We start from the raw sequence: 17,418 nt of genomic DNA on the forward strand, positions 1-17,418 counted from the left end.
GAGAGGCTCGCCAACCCGGTCAAGAACTTCACTCAAGAGCCGCAAACCGGGGTCCTATTTCTCCTAGTGGTCACGTTGTGGTCAGCGAAAAAAGGACCCATCATGATCCATGCCATGATAGACTCAGGAGCAACAAACAATTTCATCGATAGAGAGTATGCCTACTCTCTGGGATTACAATATCACGATTTCAAGAACGCCCGGGTGGTGCAGGCTATTGATGGCCATCCCCTTAAGACGGGTCCAGTAAGTCAATGGACTGAACCCACCAGGATGTGGATAAGGGAACACCTGGAAGAGATTTCCTTCTTTGTTACCGAGGTGCCCCACTTCCCTGTGATTTTGGGAATTCCATGGCTGACGCTCCACGACCCAAACATCTCCTGGACCAACAGAGAACTACAGTTTGCTTCAAAATATTGCCAAAACCATTGTCTAGTAGCCAAGGTCTGCCATGCCACAGACGCTGAGCCCATCATCACCTTACCCAAGAAATATTCAGACTTTTGGGATGTTTTCAATGAAAAGGAAGCCGAGAAACTACCCCCACATAGACCCTATGACTGTGCCATTGACTTGGTGGAGGGGGCCCCGATCCCGTGAGGACACCTCTACTCCCTGACGGAACCAGAGCAAGAAGCTCTCAGGGAGTTCATAGAGTCAAATCTTCGCAAGGGATTCATCAGACCCTCTCAATCCCCAGCTGCCTCCCCAGTGATGTTTGTGAAAAAGAAGTCAGGGGACCTACGCTTGGTTGTGGACTATAGAGCATTGAACAATATCACGAAGTGGAACCGCTACCCCCTGCCTTTGATCTCGGACCTATTAGACCGGCTTTGAGGGGCCAAGGTTTACACCAAGCTGGATCTCCAGGGGGCTTACAATCTAGTTCGCATCAGGGAGGGGGACGAGTGGAAAACCGCCTTCCAGACTAAATTCGGATTATTCGAGTCCCTAGTCATGAATTTCGGTTTATCCGGAGCTCCCACAACGTTCCAGCATTTTGTCAGTGATATTTTCCAGGATTATCTAGATCGGTTCTTGATCATATACTTGGACGATTTTTTGGTGTTTTCTAGATCACAATCGGAGCATGAGAAACACGTCAGAATGGTGTTACAACGATTGCGGGATCATGGACTATATGCCAAGTTGGAAAAATGCGCTTTTGATCTAGAAGAGGTAGACTTCCTGGGATACCGTGTCTCGCCACTAGGGCTCTCCATGGACCCGGCAAAGGTTTCAGCAGTATTGGAATGGCGGGCGTCCACCAAAAAGAAAGAAGTGCAACGTTTCTTGGGGTTCGCAAACTACTACCGCAAGTTCATTCCAGACTTTGCCCGCTGGTCTGACCCAATCACCAGCTGCATCCGTGGAAAACAGCCTTTCCGCTGGACGGAGCAAGCAGAGAAAGGGTTCCAGCAACTAAAGAAGTTATTCACATCTCAGCCAATTCTACAGCACCCTGATCCTAAAACCCCTTTTGTTGTGCAGGCTGACGCCTCCGATGTGGCAATTGGGGCTGTACTCATGCAACCAGTGGGAGAACATCTTCATCCTTGTGCCTTTTACTCCCGTCAACTAACAGCCCCAGAGAGAAATTACACTATTTGGGAGAAGGAACTTTTGGCCATAAAGGCAGCCTTTGAAAATTGGAGACATTGGTTAGAAGGGGCTAAATTTCCCATTGAGGTTCATACTGACCATCGTAATTTGGAACATCTAAGAACTGCCCGCAAGCTAAATCAGAGGCAGCAGCGCTGGGCTTTGTTTTTTGAGCGTTTTGACTTCCAGATCCATTATGTAACCCCAGCTCAGACCAAGCAAGCAGATGCTCTATCACAGAAACCAGAGTATGCTGCAGGGCGCAGAGAGACCTTCGAATCCCAATTGCTGCAGCCCGAAAACTTTGCCACGCTCACAGTGGGAAACACCAAATCCACTGCAGTTGAACCAACTCCCTTTACTCCAGGACCCCTTTGTGCTCAAGAAATTAGAGCCAGTCAACAGGCGGATGCCTGGGCTCAAGATCAAATTCGCCAAGGACTACGTTTCCCTTTCTCACTTAAGGACGGGCTATTATGCTACAGAAATCATGTCTACATCCCTCCAGGACCAGGCAGAGAAAAGGCACTTCATCTATGTCATGACTGCAAGCCAGCAGGACATTTTGGACTTTTTAAAACCATGCATTTGATCCTACGAGATTTCTGGTGGCCCAAGATCCGCAAGGATGTGGAGAAATATGTCAATACCTGCCCGGTATGCCAGCGTTCCAAGACAAGAAGAGAGAAGCCCTCAGGGCTACTGCATCCCCTTCCTACTCCATCTCGTCCATGGGAGATAATTTCTGCGGATTTTATCACCGACCTACCACCCTCCCTTGGATATACCACGATCCTAGTGGTGGTGGACCTTTTCACCAAATTGGCCCACTTCATTCCTTGTGATGGCCTTCCCACGGCCAAACAGACTGCAGATTTATTCCTTCAGCATATTTTCCAGCTACATGGATTGCCCAAGAGTTTGGTCACTGACCGTGGATCTCAATTCACCTCTCGATTCTGGAAGGCACTACAACAACTACTGGGCATAGACTCTCATTTATCTTCAGCTCACCATCCCCAAACAGATGGGCAAACGGAGCGCACCAATGCCACTTTGGAACAATACCTTCGCTGTTATGTAAACTATCAACAGGACAATTGGGCATCCCTATTACCTCTGTCAGAGTTTGCCTACAACAACGGTGTCCAGGCTTCAACCAAGGAAACCCCGTTCTTTGCAAACTACGGATTTCATCCACGTTTCTTTCCTCCTGTCATTGAAACCTCAGAAGTCCCCGCAGCGGAGGACTGGCTGCAAGAACTCACAGCGGTGCAACAACTATTGCTCCAGCAACTGGACCAAGCCAAGGAGGACTATAAACGCCACCCTGACAGTCATCGCCAACCGGGCCCCGAAATCAAGGTAGGAGATCGGGTTCTGCTGTCCACTCGCTTTTTGCCCTCCCACCGTCCCTGCCGGAAGCTAGATGCCCGTTTCATTGGTCCCTATCCAGTGGTGGCGCAACTTAACCCCGTGACTTTCAAACTCCAACTCCCGCACTCTATGCGCATCCATCCAGTGTTTCATCGCTCCCTGCTACTTCCGGCGGATGGTGTGCGCCCTGATGCAGACCGGCCGGCCCCCACCCCTGTTTTGGTGGACGGGGAGGAGGAATTCGAGGTTCAAGACATTTTGGATTCCCGCTTCCACCGCCGCCGCCTTCAGTATCTCATTGACTGGGTGGGTTTTGGCCCCGAAGAACGCTCTTGGGAAGATGCTTCCACAGTCCATGCCCCCGACTTAGTCCGCCGCTTCCATCAGGCCTACCCTGCCAAGCCGCGGCCCCGCACCTCGGGAAGAGGGCCCATTTTGGAGAGGGGCCTTGAGGAGGGGGATAGTGTGATGTCTCATGGGCCATGTAGTCCCGTTCCTAGTACTATAGTGGCAGACGAAGAGGAAAACTTTGGTTTCCCACCGTTTCAGCCAGAATTGGAGCCCTTGCACCTGCAGGATGTTTGCCCTCCAGAAGTCAGCCAAACAAGCCTTGGGCAGAATTCTCCCCCGTTCTCTCGTAAGGATAATTATAACCGAGATAGAGGAGCTAGGGAGGCGAAGCGCCGAAGCGCCAGAATCGCTGCCAGACAATTAGCTGATTAAGCCTGTTTCCCTTGGGAAATCTTAAGGAGTCATGCATCTGGACACAGTATGGGTTTCACTTCTTGTTCCCAAGGGAAAGTGTTCCTTGGCGGGAAAACAAGATCCTATATAGGTGTTTACCCGCAAGGAGATCCTTGCGGAATCAATTCGTCAGCTTCAGGAGTGAGATCGTGTGTGGACTACGCTACTCCAGTTCCTTGTTTCCAGGACCTTGCCACGGACCTTGTTCTAGTTCCAAGCCTGCCTTGTTCCCCGGACCTCGCCTCGGACCTCGTTCTTGCTTCTTGCTTCTCGTTGCCACGTATCAAGTCTTGTTTGCCAAGAATCTAGTTTGTTTTCCAGCCTTGTTGTCAAGCTCCATTGGACTAAAGGACCCTGTCATTTCCCCACACTTGCTCGGCAAGTGTGTGTTTCAGTTATTGGATTATAACTTTGGACTCTAATATCTCATATTGGACATTGTTTTCCTGGACTATATTTGACCTTTCCTGAAAGGTCTATTTCTGAACTATATTCTTCACCTGTTTTTATTGACTTTATATATTCCTTTAATAAAGATATTAGATAGATTCTGGTCTCTGCGCATGGTTATTGGTGCTCTGCGGCCTGGGTCCTGACATCACAATACTTTTTGTTACACTATTAGTATCTGTTCCATTTGCAGATAGTTTGTATCTGTTTCAGTTGTTTTAGTACCAGTTTTAGTATCCTTTCACACTAGTAATCAGTTTGTTGGCATATTGTATAGTTGTTCAAATTGTAACAGTCATTGGCTTGATGCAAATAAAATTTGACTTGACTCCACAATTTAAAATCACACCCAATCTGCTGTTTGTCCTGTGGAAGGAACCATGCTGGAACTTGTATGTTGTTCCTTCTAAGGACAAATAAGGAAAGGATTTTATTTCCGCCTCCAGTACTATGACTTTGATACATTTTTCTCTCTCCTTTCTACCAAACACCACAGGGGGCTGTGATCACAGATCTTCAATATATATCTTGATCTTTAGCTTACTGTTGTGATATGGTCTGAAAATGGTTAATAGAGCAACATAATATAGCACAATACACTTAAACAACAACTTTAGCCAAAGCATGGGGAACTGTATAATGCTGTATCTCTGATTTCTGTACTTATTTTGAGTCTGCTAGTTTGCTTTTGTAGATATAGACATAACTAACATTTTTCATTAACAAAACAGGGAAATAAAATTAATAAGACTACCAATCTTAATACCTTATGCGTATAAAGATATTCACAGGTTAGGTGCGTGTTTTCCATATATATATACTTCCTTAAGAATTTTTCTTCTAATGAGAGAGCTTTGTGATCCAAAAAGTGGAAATATGCCAGCAGATATAAATCAAATGTAAGAACCATGTAGTTATTTTCATTCAAAAGAACCTTGTTGTTTTTGTAGCATAGTACTTACTAGCTCTCTCTCTGGTAGTTTTTGTGTTGAAGACAGAGAGGGGATTGTAAAGGTTGAGTGAAGGTTCAAGAAAGGCCACTGGAATTGCTGCTGCAAGAGAAGCCAAGCACTCACCAAGTGCTGGCCTTTGCCTATAAAATAAAACATCATAAATGAAAACAAATCCCACAATTTATTATGAATTCCACGAAATGCATGCAATTCCAAAGTATCATCAGCTATCAAATTCACACATGAAATTAACTTTCAGCAGTAACAAGGCTTAACTTGTAAAATTTATTCACTTGTCCTTCCATGTAGGAAATGTTTTCAAATGAAGTCACCTTTGAGATTGCAAGTACAGTAGAGTTTCACTTATCCAAGCCTCACTTATCCAAGTTTCTGGATTATCCAAGCCATTTTTGTAGTCAATGTTTTCAATATATCGTGATATTTTGGTGCTAAATTCGTAAATACAGTAATTACAACATAACATTACTGCGTATTGAACTACTTTTTCTGTCAAATTTGTTGTATAACATGATGTTTTGGTGCTTAATTTGTAAAATCATAACCTAATTTGATGTTTAATAGGCTTTTCCTTAATCCCTCCTTATTATCCAAGATATTCGCTTATCCAAGCTTCTGCCGGCCCGTTTAGCTTGGATAAGTGAGACTCTACTGTAACATGATATGCAATTTATGGACATTGAAACATAATAGCACAAAAGTTGTTCTTGCTGAGCTATTATATAATTTTTTAGGATTCATAAATTTAAACACTCTCCTTGTGAACAAGTTTCAATAGAAACTTGTTGATGAAGACATATTTCTTTCTATATTTCACTGTATTAATTAGTACTTGAAGTGACTTTATGAGAAACATAATCTGGTTTATTTTAATTAGAGTAAATTATTTCTGGACAATTGAAATTGATTGAAAAACACTGCCCTTTGTTGATTTTCATTTCATCACCGAGAATCTGTTATTTTTCCTTTGTGGCCTTTGTGACTGACACATGGGGTATTCATATTCTAGCTTCTCATAAGAGATAAATGACATGATCTAGCAAAACAGCCTAAGCAAATGAAGCATCTACTCTGGATCAAATGTTCTATCTGTAAATGGTAATGTGGACAGTTGGTGGCTTTACATATGTCAGGTAAGCAGACTCAACGAAGCAAAACTAACCTTTACATGTTAGCCATTGCTCTGGTGTAATAACTTCAGAGGAATAATGGAGCAGGAAGATGAGGTGTATTTTTAATGATGCATGCACTATCCATTAAGAAAACTTGTTATTCTTCATTCAGGTCTCTCTCTCAAAGTGGAGACCTCTCCAACTTGCTTAAAATAAGTAATAGTTAGATCCCCTGGTCATTAATCATTACAGACCAGACTCCAACCTTCCTTTTTTGGGCAAGATGATTGAGAAGGCAGTTGTCCCCAATTTCAGGCAATCTTGGATGACACACACTTCCTTGACTCATTTCAAACTGACTTCAGAGACTGCTATGGTTGCCTTAGTGGATGATCTCAGTCTTAACACTGACATAGGGTGTGTGTTCCTGTTGGTGCTTCTAGACCTCTCAGTGGCCTTCGATACCATCAACTACGGTATCCTTCTGGAAAGCCTGGGGGTTCTGGGAACCAGAGGCACAATTACTCATCCAGTTCTGAATACAGCTGGTTGAAATTGAGACAGAGACTGGAAATGGGTGAATAATGGGTGGAAATGGGTGACCATGAAAGCCAACAAGAAAATGTTGGTTAGTTTTGTTAACAAACAATATCAATACTCTTGTAAAAGTGTGGAAACAGCTATAATAGTAGTACAGACAGGAGAACTGCACTTATAGGTGTAGCAAAAATATGACAGCTAATCTTGACAAAGAAAGCAGTTCTGTATGAATTTCTGTACAGTTCTTGAGAGGTAGTCACACTTTGAAGATCTTTGGGGGGATCATTTATCTCAGAAATTCACACAGCTTTTTCTTAAAAGCATTTTTTTTTTTGCACAAAATGCATTTCCTGCAAAGAAAGGAATGTGATGTATGCGTGGCGATATGTGCAAAAAGTTGTTTGCTGTACCCCCCCCCCCAAAAAAAAACCATTTTATACTCAGAAGAACCATGGATATTTCTCTGCCACATGATGATCCAAAAAGCTTCACTAAGTATGAATACATTTAAAAAACCACTCAGACATCATCATTTCTCCCTGCAGAGGAGGAAAAAGCTACTGGAACTATTTATCCTTTAATATGAGGATTGAAGAATGTGAATGTTTGCACTCCTATCATATATACCTTAATTCAATACAATGTTACTGCTAATAGCCAATATCCTTTTTCAAAACTAAATAACGTATTATGGACTACACCTATCAATATTCACATAGAAATTATGTAGCCCTTACATATTGTTGAGCTGCATTTTTCAGCATTCATTATCACTGGCTTTGTAATAAATATAAATGCTTTGCACATGTTGACAAATGTACATATTTTCCCAGCATAGTACATGATTTTTTTTCTGTGCATTTCCCACAATCTGTGTATTTTGAACATGCTGCTTCCTAAAATAGACATCTTTGTATACTTTGTGAGCATATTTCCCAGTAGCGCAATGTTCAGAGAAATGTGAATTCTCAACTCAACTCCATTTGCTAGAAATATGCCAAGTATATGTTTCATTGTGAACAAAGTGAAGCTCTCATTAACCCCTATTTTGGTAAGCGCTGTGAACAATATACTAATCCATATGGTAGCTTTCAAATAAACACATTCTGAAGCATTATTATAATTCAGATTTTTCTCAGAAAAACTTTAAAAACAGAATAGAAGTATGTCTGGCTTAATTTTAAAAGTTAACCTAAACATCCCGAATACAAAATATTGCATAGGTTATTTTTAAGAACATACTCCAGCTGATAATATTTATTTAATGAACACTATCCTTAATATAATAATACATCAACAACTATTTTTCTTAGTGTGTTTCATTTTTAATAATGTACCTCTCGACATAAATGTTCTTCCCAGTTCCAAGGGAATATAGGCTACAAAGAATTCTGTAACATGAAACTTGGACATCACCTACTGGAAGAAAAAAAGTAAATGTTATTATGTTTGAGCACACAGACAGGAAGCTAGGGGAAAGCAATTTCTCCCTTTATCTCTTTCACACACGTATCTCAAATATTTGGACAATTGTGTGATTAAACCAAATATGGTGAAATGTTTCATGCTGTAATGTCTTGTTGATGATACTTAATTAAAATGTAATCACATTTTTATCTAGTTTTGTCACTGGAACACATACATGTGGACTTTTGATTCTATGTCCTTTTTTTAATGATATATAATACCAGCACTAAAGGATTTACCCAGAAAGGATTCTAACCCCAAATCAATAATCTCCTTAAACAAGTCAGGTAAAGGACTCTACATCCTTTAGTGCTGGTTTTCTCACCATTGTTACTGTTTTACTATCTTTATTTCTTTTCCCCTTGCTAGCCTGGACTTCCTTCTTACAGTCGCATAACATCTGTAATACTTTCAAATGTTTCATCAATTAACCTGTTTGAATCTACTTTTCCTGCTCTATTACTTTCTGTAGAATTCTATCACTGAAACATTCCTCTGCTATATCACCCTCATACATTCCTGAATAAATCTCCTATTCTGATGCTGTGTTAATTCACTCTAAACACATTGCACTTCCTTCCTGTTTTCTCAATCCCATTTCCTGACTTTCCTATTTTCCTTCCATCTCTGTTCTTACTTTACTTTGTCTTAGGCACGTCAATCAGTAGAGGCAGTTTCATTCTGTCCCTCAAACATTATTCCTATTATTTAATTTCTGTGAATCACCAGGTAACACATTTATTGTATTTAAATCTTGAATCTGTAATAAATTCAGTAAATTCATCTGGTTGTTTCAATTAATTACATTATTCAATGTCATTGAACACTTTCCATTAGAAAGGGAGTTGTAGCATGTGAATTAATTATGCTATTAATCTCCCTATTGACAGACCCCCTAATTAATGCATTTACTGACACATGATTTTCAGTTATCAATCTTCTCTGAAAAGTCAGGAAGTAAGAGTTGCTCACTTCTGCCCACTGGAGCTTTACAAGTCTCCTTTCCCTTGAACGACTTGCTTGCGTTCCAGCATCTTACTACTCCTGTTGCTTAGAAACACAGCATGATTGGGTCTTGACGCTTGCTGTGGAACATTCCTTCCCATCATAGTGGACCAAAGAAACATTAGGTGATTCCTCTGCTTTTGCTACTAGGTTCAAAATCACATGTTTTCCCTACTTTTGCCCCCATTTAAGCTTTTTAAAATCTTTCTCAAAATATCTGCCTAGTCCTCTTCCCTATGGTTGTCTTCAAGCCTCTTTGAAAAATGTCTGTGAATTAGGCTTTTTCAAAGGGGCTTGAGGGCAACCATCAGAATCACTTTCACTTATTGTTATATTCTAACAATATCCTGTCATTAATCACCTCAGAGGTCTGCTGGTCTGCAAAAATCTGGGCACAATTAATATTTTTATTTTCATTAGTTGTAATTTTCTGGAGAGCAGTCTGTAATGTCAGTTCTTGCCCACATCATCCACACTTTGTTTTCTTATCGTTTCAACCTGAGGAGATGCTTCTACAGAAACAATCCTCTCCTCAAAAGATTTAAGTGTTTAACTAAATCAACTAATTCCAGTGGTGAAGGCAAAACTACATGTAGGCAGAAAGATGGGAAATTTTTAAACTGAAGTAAATTTTAAAACTAAAAAATAGTAATGAAAAATCATTTTGGATTTCATGGGCTCTGGCATGCTGGGAATAACCTAATTATGTGTGGATAGTTTCTCCATGCCATCCAGAGAATGAGCTCTTTTGAACATGTAATTATCTGACCCCTTTCAGGATGAGAAGAATCTCTGAACTTTCTAATCACAGCAGAAACAATCTGATGAAACCAAAGATACAAATAAAAGGACTTACAAAGTAAATCAGTGCCAAAATGATGCTGTGCAACATGTTCAAAAATAGATGTCAAAATAGGCAAGAGTGCGACTGTTGTGTAGTTGATATTCTGAGAAACTCCTTTAATTTGTGTTCGGGAATGGGTAAATTTTCCAAGTTTAAGATTTTCTGATGTCTTCTCAAGATCTTCAGCTGCATTTTCAAAGAAGGCACATAACCCAGCTTTAACCAGTTCTGAGCCAGATTTCATGACGGTTCTACAAGATGATTTTTAAAAATATCATTTGGAGAGCAAAATGGCTAGACAGAAAAAACCCTTATTCTTATTCAACTAATGTCTGTTTGGGGTATATAGACAATTATGTTAATTACATTAATAATTACAACAATGGGAAATCATTTACCTTCATTAAAATATGGAATGTTCTTTTTAGACTTATCATTTGTGGAGTTAAGATTATGCCCAGTTTTTGCAAAGCTGCTGTTGACAACTTTAGATGTATATGCCAATAAAACATTTACAACATGACACAGAAAAGCTTAGGAAAAAGTGGTGATAGGTTATAACTTAATGCTCATTACAGTGATAAATCTGTAACTGGGTTATACCACATCTGAGCACAAATGGAGGTTTACATAACTCATTGATCATCAATTCTCTATAAAATAGGGAAGAGGAACTTCTTAGGGCCAAAGGGTTGTATAGCTATAATAAATCTATCAGAAGCTACAACAGTCATAAATCCTTTTCTTGCATCAGGTGAAAAGGCCAAAAATACATGTTTCTTTGAACTAGCCATTTAGCTCATTCTTTACATCAAATTGTGTGTATGGCAGAAATTTCAGAAGGTGATGTAAAAAAAAAAATCACCTTCCTGTCATATTAACTGCATATTATTTAAAGAGAATATTGGAATACGGTAACAAATTTGAAAACTTACCTTGTATCTAATGACTGAGCCAAAATATGTAGGCAGCTCACCATTGTAGTAGCATCATTACCTATTAAAAATTGGGGGAAATAATGTGTTGGCAGTTTGAAACAAGGACGTGCAAAGAGTAAATTGTCTAGTAAATAATACATGTGGAAGAGCTATTCTCCTTCATCTTACTACTTCAGTTTCCTCCTTGTTTTCACTGTTTCATATAAATATTATGTTCATGGCTGCCATGCAAACTCTCCTTTATTAACAACCACTTCTGCTTTTATGAATACCTTTCCATTCTTAAAAATGGGAAAGCACTTGGAGTGTAAATATTATTCAGACTGTCTAACCTTACATGTGCAGAATGGAAGATGCATTTTAATCTCTTTAGACTCCTCCAAACCCACAAGTGATTCAAAGCACATGATTGAGACAAGGATATTGGAGCTTATCCTTGATCTTTCTCAATTTTGGGCCTCCTCTGGTGCAGAGAAAAACGTCAGAAATCATTTTTATAATTGCTGCAGCATAGCTTGTGGCTATGTACGCAGGCATTCGAAGAATAAGCATGTGTTGGCTTTGACACGGTCTGAATTACGGCTCTTGCATAAGGTCTGGTACATAAGGAATGGCATGGGCACTTTGCATTGTTTTAAACTTTGTATATTGTATTTTATGACTGTTTTAACTGTTTTAACGTTTTAGTTCATTGTATATCAGTGTAACAGCATCAATTGCCACTTGTAAGCCGTCCTGAGTCCCCCCGGGTGAGAAGGGCGGGGTATAAATGATTGATTGAAATTGAAATTGATTGATTGTGACATGGAACCTTCTTTAATTTAGTGAAATACGAACAGGCTGCTTACCCGTAACTGTGGTTTTTCAAGTGGTCATCTGTGAATTAATGCATATGGGTTGTTCTGAACCTGTGCAGAGTTGATTCTCAACAGATCTTATGGAAGTGTTTTGATGGGAGTTGCACCCGCTCTCATGCACATGTCCAAATGTACCCCCATCTTCCCCCTCAGTTCCTTATGGCATACTGCAGTGGAGACCTTTGGAACATAACATAATTGAGGGGAGAAAAGGGGTTGTGTGAGTTCACAGATGATCACTCAAAGAACTACACCAAGAAGTAAGCAATCTATTCTTCTTCATGATCTCTGTGACTCAAACTTATGGAATATTAACAGGCTATACTCATTAGCAGGAAAGTATGCCAGTCTGGAACTAGTGTCAACACTGTTCCCTTCTGGAACTGCATCTTAAATGTGTTAGGAAAAGTTGCACTTTATGAACAGTAATAGCCTTTACTGGAGTATTGTTGTTTCCTTAAAAGATGTAGAATTTTCCCATTTTACATTATAGGAATATTTTGTTGGAAGCTTTTGGCTTCCTGAAGAATATCTAGGACTTGCTTTGCTAAGTAGACGCAGATTTGATCCTCCATGCCATTAAACAGAGAGTGATATCTAGAATTGGGTCAGAAGAGCAGGTTACAAAGGCTGGATTCAAATGGAGCAAAACAGAGTTGTCTTAGCTATTTTTGGAGTAGATGTCATGCCTCCTCTTTGAAAGTTCATTGTCCAAGAATGAAGAACAACAGCATTCAAAGAGGCAAATAGAGAAGGTAGAAGTAAGACCACCAAGCCTAGGGGAAACAGGAAGCCTCGGGCGGCTCGCAGGAACCCTCCTTTACAGATGCAACAAAAAGGTTTTGCATTCACAAATGTGAGATTCACATTTTAAATACTGTTCTAAATGTGTGCATTGGCTGAACTGACTGTCCTTCAAGGCAGGGACTAGCCATTTGTTATTGGTTGGAAGTAATTTTTTAGTTCACCTCTCCACCAAACTTAATTCTGAGTATCTGATTTTTGGACTGTTATTGACAAAAAATCAACTGCTTGGACTTTATGTAGATTTATGGCTTTTGACCTTGGACTGTTGGATGTAGCTGCTGAAATTGTTGCCATAGTTTCTGAAATTTTGGCACCATGGACTGCTTCAGCAAGACAGCACAACAATAGATATCTCCTACATGATGATAAAGCAGGTGATATTTATGTCATGCTTGCACCTCCAATAAGATGTCTAAGATGTATCATAGGTTGGACATGGATCAATTTGGTCTGTGCTGATAAGACACAGTTGAGAAAGTAAACAATGAAGATTGCCCTTGTGATGGTAGACAATGCCTGGCAATTAAGGTAGCTGGAGGCCGCCTCCTACAGTGCAGACAATGGGAATTGAATTTATAGTAATGGATCAAATGTTAATGCTGAATTCTGATGTCAAAAGTTTGGACAGATAGATCACAGATCTTGATTATTCTGATCATTCTGGAAAAGTTGCAATGATAATGTTGGCTGCACAATGTGTACATACAGCAGGGATCATACTGGAATCAACTGTAGTCAACTTTGATTCCAAACCTATACTATCATAAGGCTGTTGGCTGGTATCGGTAGCATCTACTAAAAATGGAACTTACTCAAGATGATCTAACAATGTTGGAAGTTTTCTTCTTCCAGAAGAAAAGGCCAAAGCTTAGTAAAAGCCTGGCAATGCCTACACTTTCTGATGACATGTGCAGGGATCAAACAAAATAAACAACATAAATGAGCATTTCAAGCACCAATGTCCTATTCCTGTACAAGTCACATTTCTTGAAGGAAAGCCTCAATTGTCAAAGCACCACTACTACTATTGATGGTGGCAAATGAATAATATAAGAGTACTTCTTTTTTCTTGTTAAAGAGAAACATTTTGAAGAAAGATCAGAAAAATAGATGGAAACAAATCAAAGGAGATGTTGAAAGAAACCTTGTCCCAAAGAGAGGAATAACTGAGATCCAAACTTAGCTGCTGCTAGAATGCATGAAAAGGACCTGAAGGGAACTATGAGGTTAGTTTGGATGTGCACACTGGGAGAAGTGAGGTTCCTGTCAAAATGCTTCACTGAGTTCTGTAAAGTTCCCAATAAGTTCTATGCAGTCTCAAAACACCCATATATATGAGTCACAGGGACCACAATGACATATTACATATAATACAAGCAACAAGATAAAAGTTATTATCGAAACAGGAAATTAGATTGGTAGAAAGTTCTACAAAAGGGTGCCAAGGAAAGCCCACACAGGAGTATGACAGAAGCAGAAGAGGAAAGGACAGCTTAAAGTAACATATGGGGGATGTCCACAGATGAGGGGGGGAAAGACTAACCTCTAGTTTAAAATGTGCCCATTTTCTCACAAAGTCAGAAGAAATTCAGATAGTCCATATACATTCATAGTATTAAGATAGTTGGTGTTTATAACTTAAGCAAATTCTTTCTTAACTTACCAAAAAGTGAAATTCTATGTCTAACAAGAGCAGCAAGTTTGCAGAAAAGGCTATAATAAAGAAGAATACAAAATAGTAGAGAAAAATACAGAGATTAAAGATTTGTTTAGATGACACAATAGCAAGGAACAGTGGTGGAAATAAAAGTTCGTGAAACAAAGTTATCAAATATACTTTGATAAAATAAATTATTAATCTAATATTAGTTTTTCTGAAAAGAAAATAACATTTTCTCCACAGGAATAAATGTTTCTGCATTGAAATATTTTTTCACATAGAAAATGCTGTTTATTGTGCTTAAATAACCAAATGTGATTTTTTTTTTGTAGAATAGATCCTGAACTGCCAAGATTATCTTCAGTCCAGAATTATTCTTGTCAGGGTTTCTTCACACTCAAAAACATGTCTTTCTACCATTTGCCAATGTTTTAGAGTATTTTTTTCCATCCCTAGTAAAAATAAAACAAAGTTTTTCAAAGTTTTGCTCTGTCAAATAAAGCATTTACTTAAATTATCTTAAATAAAGTTAAGAGGAATAACACCAGGAGCTGTTTAACTCTTTTTATATTTAGCATCCACAGACATTAATAAAGATGGAAGGAAGCAGACTCATAAAGGTTCTTTCTTATCATGAAAAGGAGGACACTTTTGACGTCTGGCTCTTCCAATCCATTTTAAAAAAGGCAAGACTTCTAGAAAGTTCTGAAACCTCTGCTGGGAGGAGGAACCCTCACAGTTTTGCAGGCTTCAATAAATAAAGAAGAAAATAACCAGAAATACTAACCAGAAAAGCACCCTAGAACTCAACACAGGACAGAAAACCATTCCAAGATTTTAGTGTGAATCCTATTCTGGATGGATTGGTTTGCCCTCCTTTTCATGACCAGAAAGAAACCTCAAAGGAAGTTTTTTTATGTTGTGCAAGGACATAATAGGATGGATATAAAGTTCTCGCCCTCAACTGAAAGCTAAAGCTAAATGTTAGTTCTTACACTACACCAGTAGTATAAATGTCAGCCAAATGATGCTATAGCAAACACAAACTTATCTACCACGCTATGCTAAAATAAAGGTAACAATTCCGAAGATATGTGGTAGTGTTATATTGGTAATGTCTTTGAAATTACAGTACTCTCACTTATTGTACATACATATAGGTTTGATTCAGAAATCATTTCCCACAAATAATGATGGAACAAAGTTAAACAAGGAATTGAATCTGAAATTCAGTTCAATGTATAATACTCATACTTACTGTATTTTATCTTATATGTTCAAACATTTTTATGCTACCTTAATTACTAAATGTACAATATTACAGAATGTACGTTTCTTTGCTACATACCTTGCTACCATTTCCTTTTCTTTATTTGAAGCATACCCACTACTGCTGAGAGGTTTGGTGGGGGAAGAGAGAAAGTACAGGCAATGATTGGTAAAATACTGATCAACTAATGGCAGCAGAACCTAGGGAAAAGAGATGAAAACAATTTATATAAAATTTAAGTATCACTATGAGGCATAAATAGGGGCAGGTTTATACTATCAGATTGTCCCAATTTGACAGAGTTCCTATTAATTCTCTGTTATCTTATTTTTTCAACAATTGGGCCACACAGTTTACAGAAAACCTACACACACAGATAGATATCTACATAAAAACGCCAACCATCACCCAAGTCAAAAAAAGAAGCACAATCAAAGTCCTGGCAGACCGTGCAAAAAGAATCTGCGAACTCCACCTCCTCCAAGGTGAACTGAACCACCTAAACTGGGCTCTACAGACCAATGGATACTCCACCACAGACATCAGAAGAGCGGCAAGGCCAAGAACAAGTCGTAAGAGTAAAGACAAAGATCCATCCAGAGGAGAAGTGTTCTTATCATACATCAAGGGAGCCAATGGCCACATAGGGAAGCTGATGAAGAAACACAACATACAAACAATCTACAGACCCACGAGGAAAATCCAACAAATGCTACACTAAGGAAAGGACAAGAGGGATCCTCTCACCTCTGCAGGAGTCTACTGTATACCATATAGCTGTGGACAAGTCTACATAGGTACTACCAAACGTAGCGCCCAAACACGAATCAAGGAACATGAAAGGCACTGCAGACTAATTCAGCCAGCGAAGTCAGCCATAGCAGAGCACTTGATGAACCAACCTGAACACAGCATATTATTTGAGAACACAGAAATGCTGGACCACTCTAATAAATACCATGTCAGTCTACACCGAGAAGCCATTGAAATCCACAAGCATGTGAACAATTTCAACAGAAAGGAGGAAACCATGGAAATGAACAAAATCTGGCTACCAGTATTAAAAAAACTCTAGAATCAGAACAATAAAAAAAGAGCAAGACTCAGAAAAAGGGAAATTCTAAACATCAATTATCAATCAGGGCCAGCTAACACCTCCCAACAAAGGGCTCACCCAGGCAGTAAACAACCAGACCTTGAAACTGCAGGCCATTAAAATAAAAATGTTTATCAAGATGGCAAATTGCAACATTCACACGTACCTCAAGCAGACAAGAGTTTTTTCTCCCACAGATATATAAACCTCAGTTATTGAGTTCCCAATAGACCCCACAACCTCTGAGGATGCCTGTCATAGGTGTGGGTAAAATTTCAGAAGAGACTGCTTCTGGAACATGGCCATACAGCCTGGAAAACTCACAACAACCCAGTGATTCCGGCCATGAAAGCCTTCGACAACACATAAAACAGTTTATGTTACTTACTTTGGCAAAAAATTTGATTTCTTGGTCATGTGGGGATTTTTCTGTTTTTCCACTGGTGACAATGGCTTCTGTAGAAAAAAATGATATGGTAAATAAGAGTGAATGAAATATATTTTGAAAATATTGAAAGGATTTTGAAATATCTGAAGCAAGGTAAATTTTAGAAGTACCAATACAGTAGAGTCTCACTTATCCAACGTAAACGGGCCAGCAGAATGTTGGATAAGCGAATATGTTGGATAATAAGGATAGATTAGGGAAAAGCCTATTAAACATCAAATTACATT

General features: G+C 39.3%; 1 protein-coding gene and 1 long non-coding RNA gene across 20 annotated transcripts in view; one reads left to right on the plus strand and one right to left on the minus strand.

Annotated features, from left to right (window-relative positions):
* The window catches only part of ryr3 (ryanodine receptor 3), a 342,095-nt gene that overhangs the window by 91,119 nt on the left and 233,558 nt on the right, over positions 1 to 17,418 (minus strand). For all 19 annotated transcript variants that reach the window (XR_010001819.1, XM_062967304.1, XM_062967301.1 and 16 more), the window contains 7 exons: positions 17,132 to 17,199; positions 15,726 to 15,847; positions 14,381 to 14,430; positions 11,051 to 11,111; positions 10,128 to 10,366; positions 8,137 to 8,218; positions 5,139 to 5,269 (listed from right to left, as the gene is read on the minus strand). Coding sequence is in view for 18 of the 19 variants with exons in the window: in XM_062967304.1 (XP_062823374.1) it covers positions 5,139 to 5,269; positions 8,137 to 8,218; positions 10,128 to 10,366; positions 11,051 to 11,111; positions 14,381 to 14,430; positions 15,726 to 15,847; positions 17,132 to 17,199 (753 nt within the window). In the remaining variant the exon portion in view is untranslated. The remainder of the gene's footprint in view (positions 1 to 5,138; positions 5,270 to 8,136; positions 8,219 to 10,127; positions 10,367 to 11,050; positions 11,112 to 14,380; positions 14,431 to 15,725; positions 15,848 to 17,131; positions 17,200 to 17,418) is intronic.
* The window catches only part of LOC134295321 (uncharacterized), an 80,269-nt gene that overhangs the window by 58,613 nt on the left and 4,238 nt on the right, over positions 1 to 17,418 (plus strand). The window lies entirely within an intron of this gene.

Source organism: Anolis carolinensis, chromosome 1 (assembly GCF_035594765.1).
Source record: "Anolis carolinensis isolate JA03-04 chromosome 1, rAnoCar3.1.pri, whole genome shotgun sequence".
Classification (NCBI taxonomy): Eukaryota; Metazoa; Chordata; class Lepidosauria; order Squamata; family Dactyloidae; genus Anolis; species Anolis carolinensis.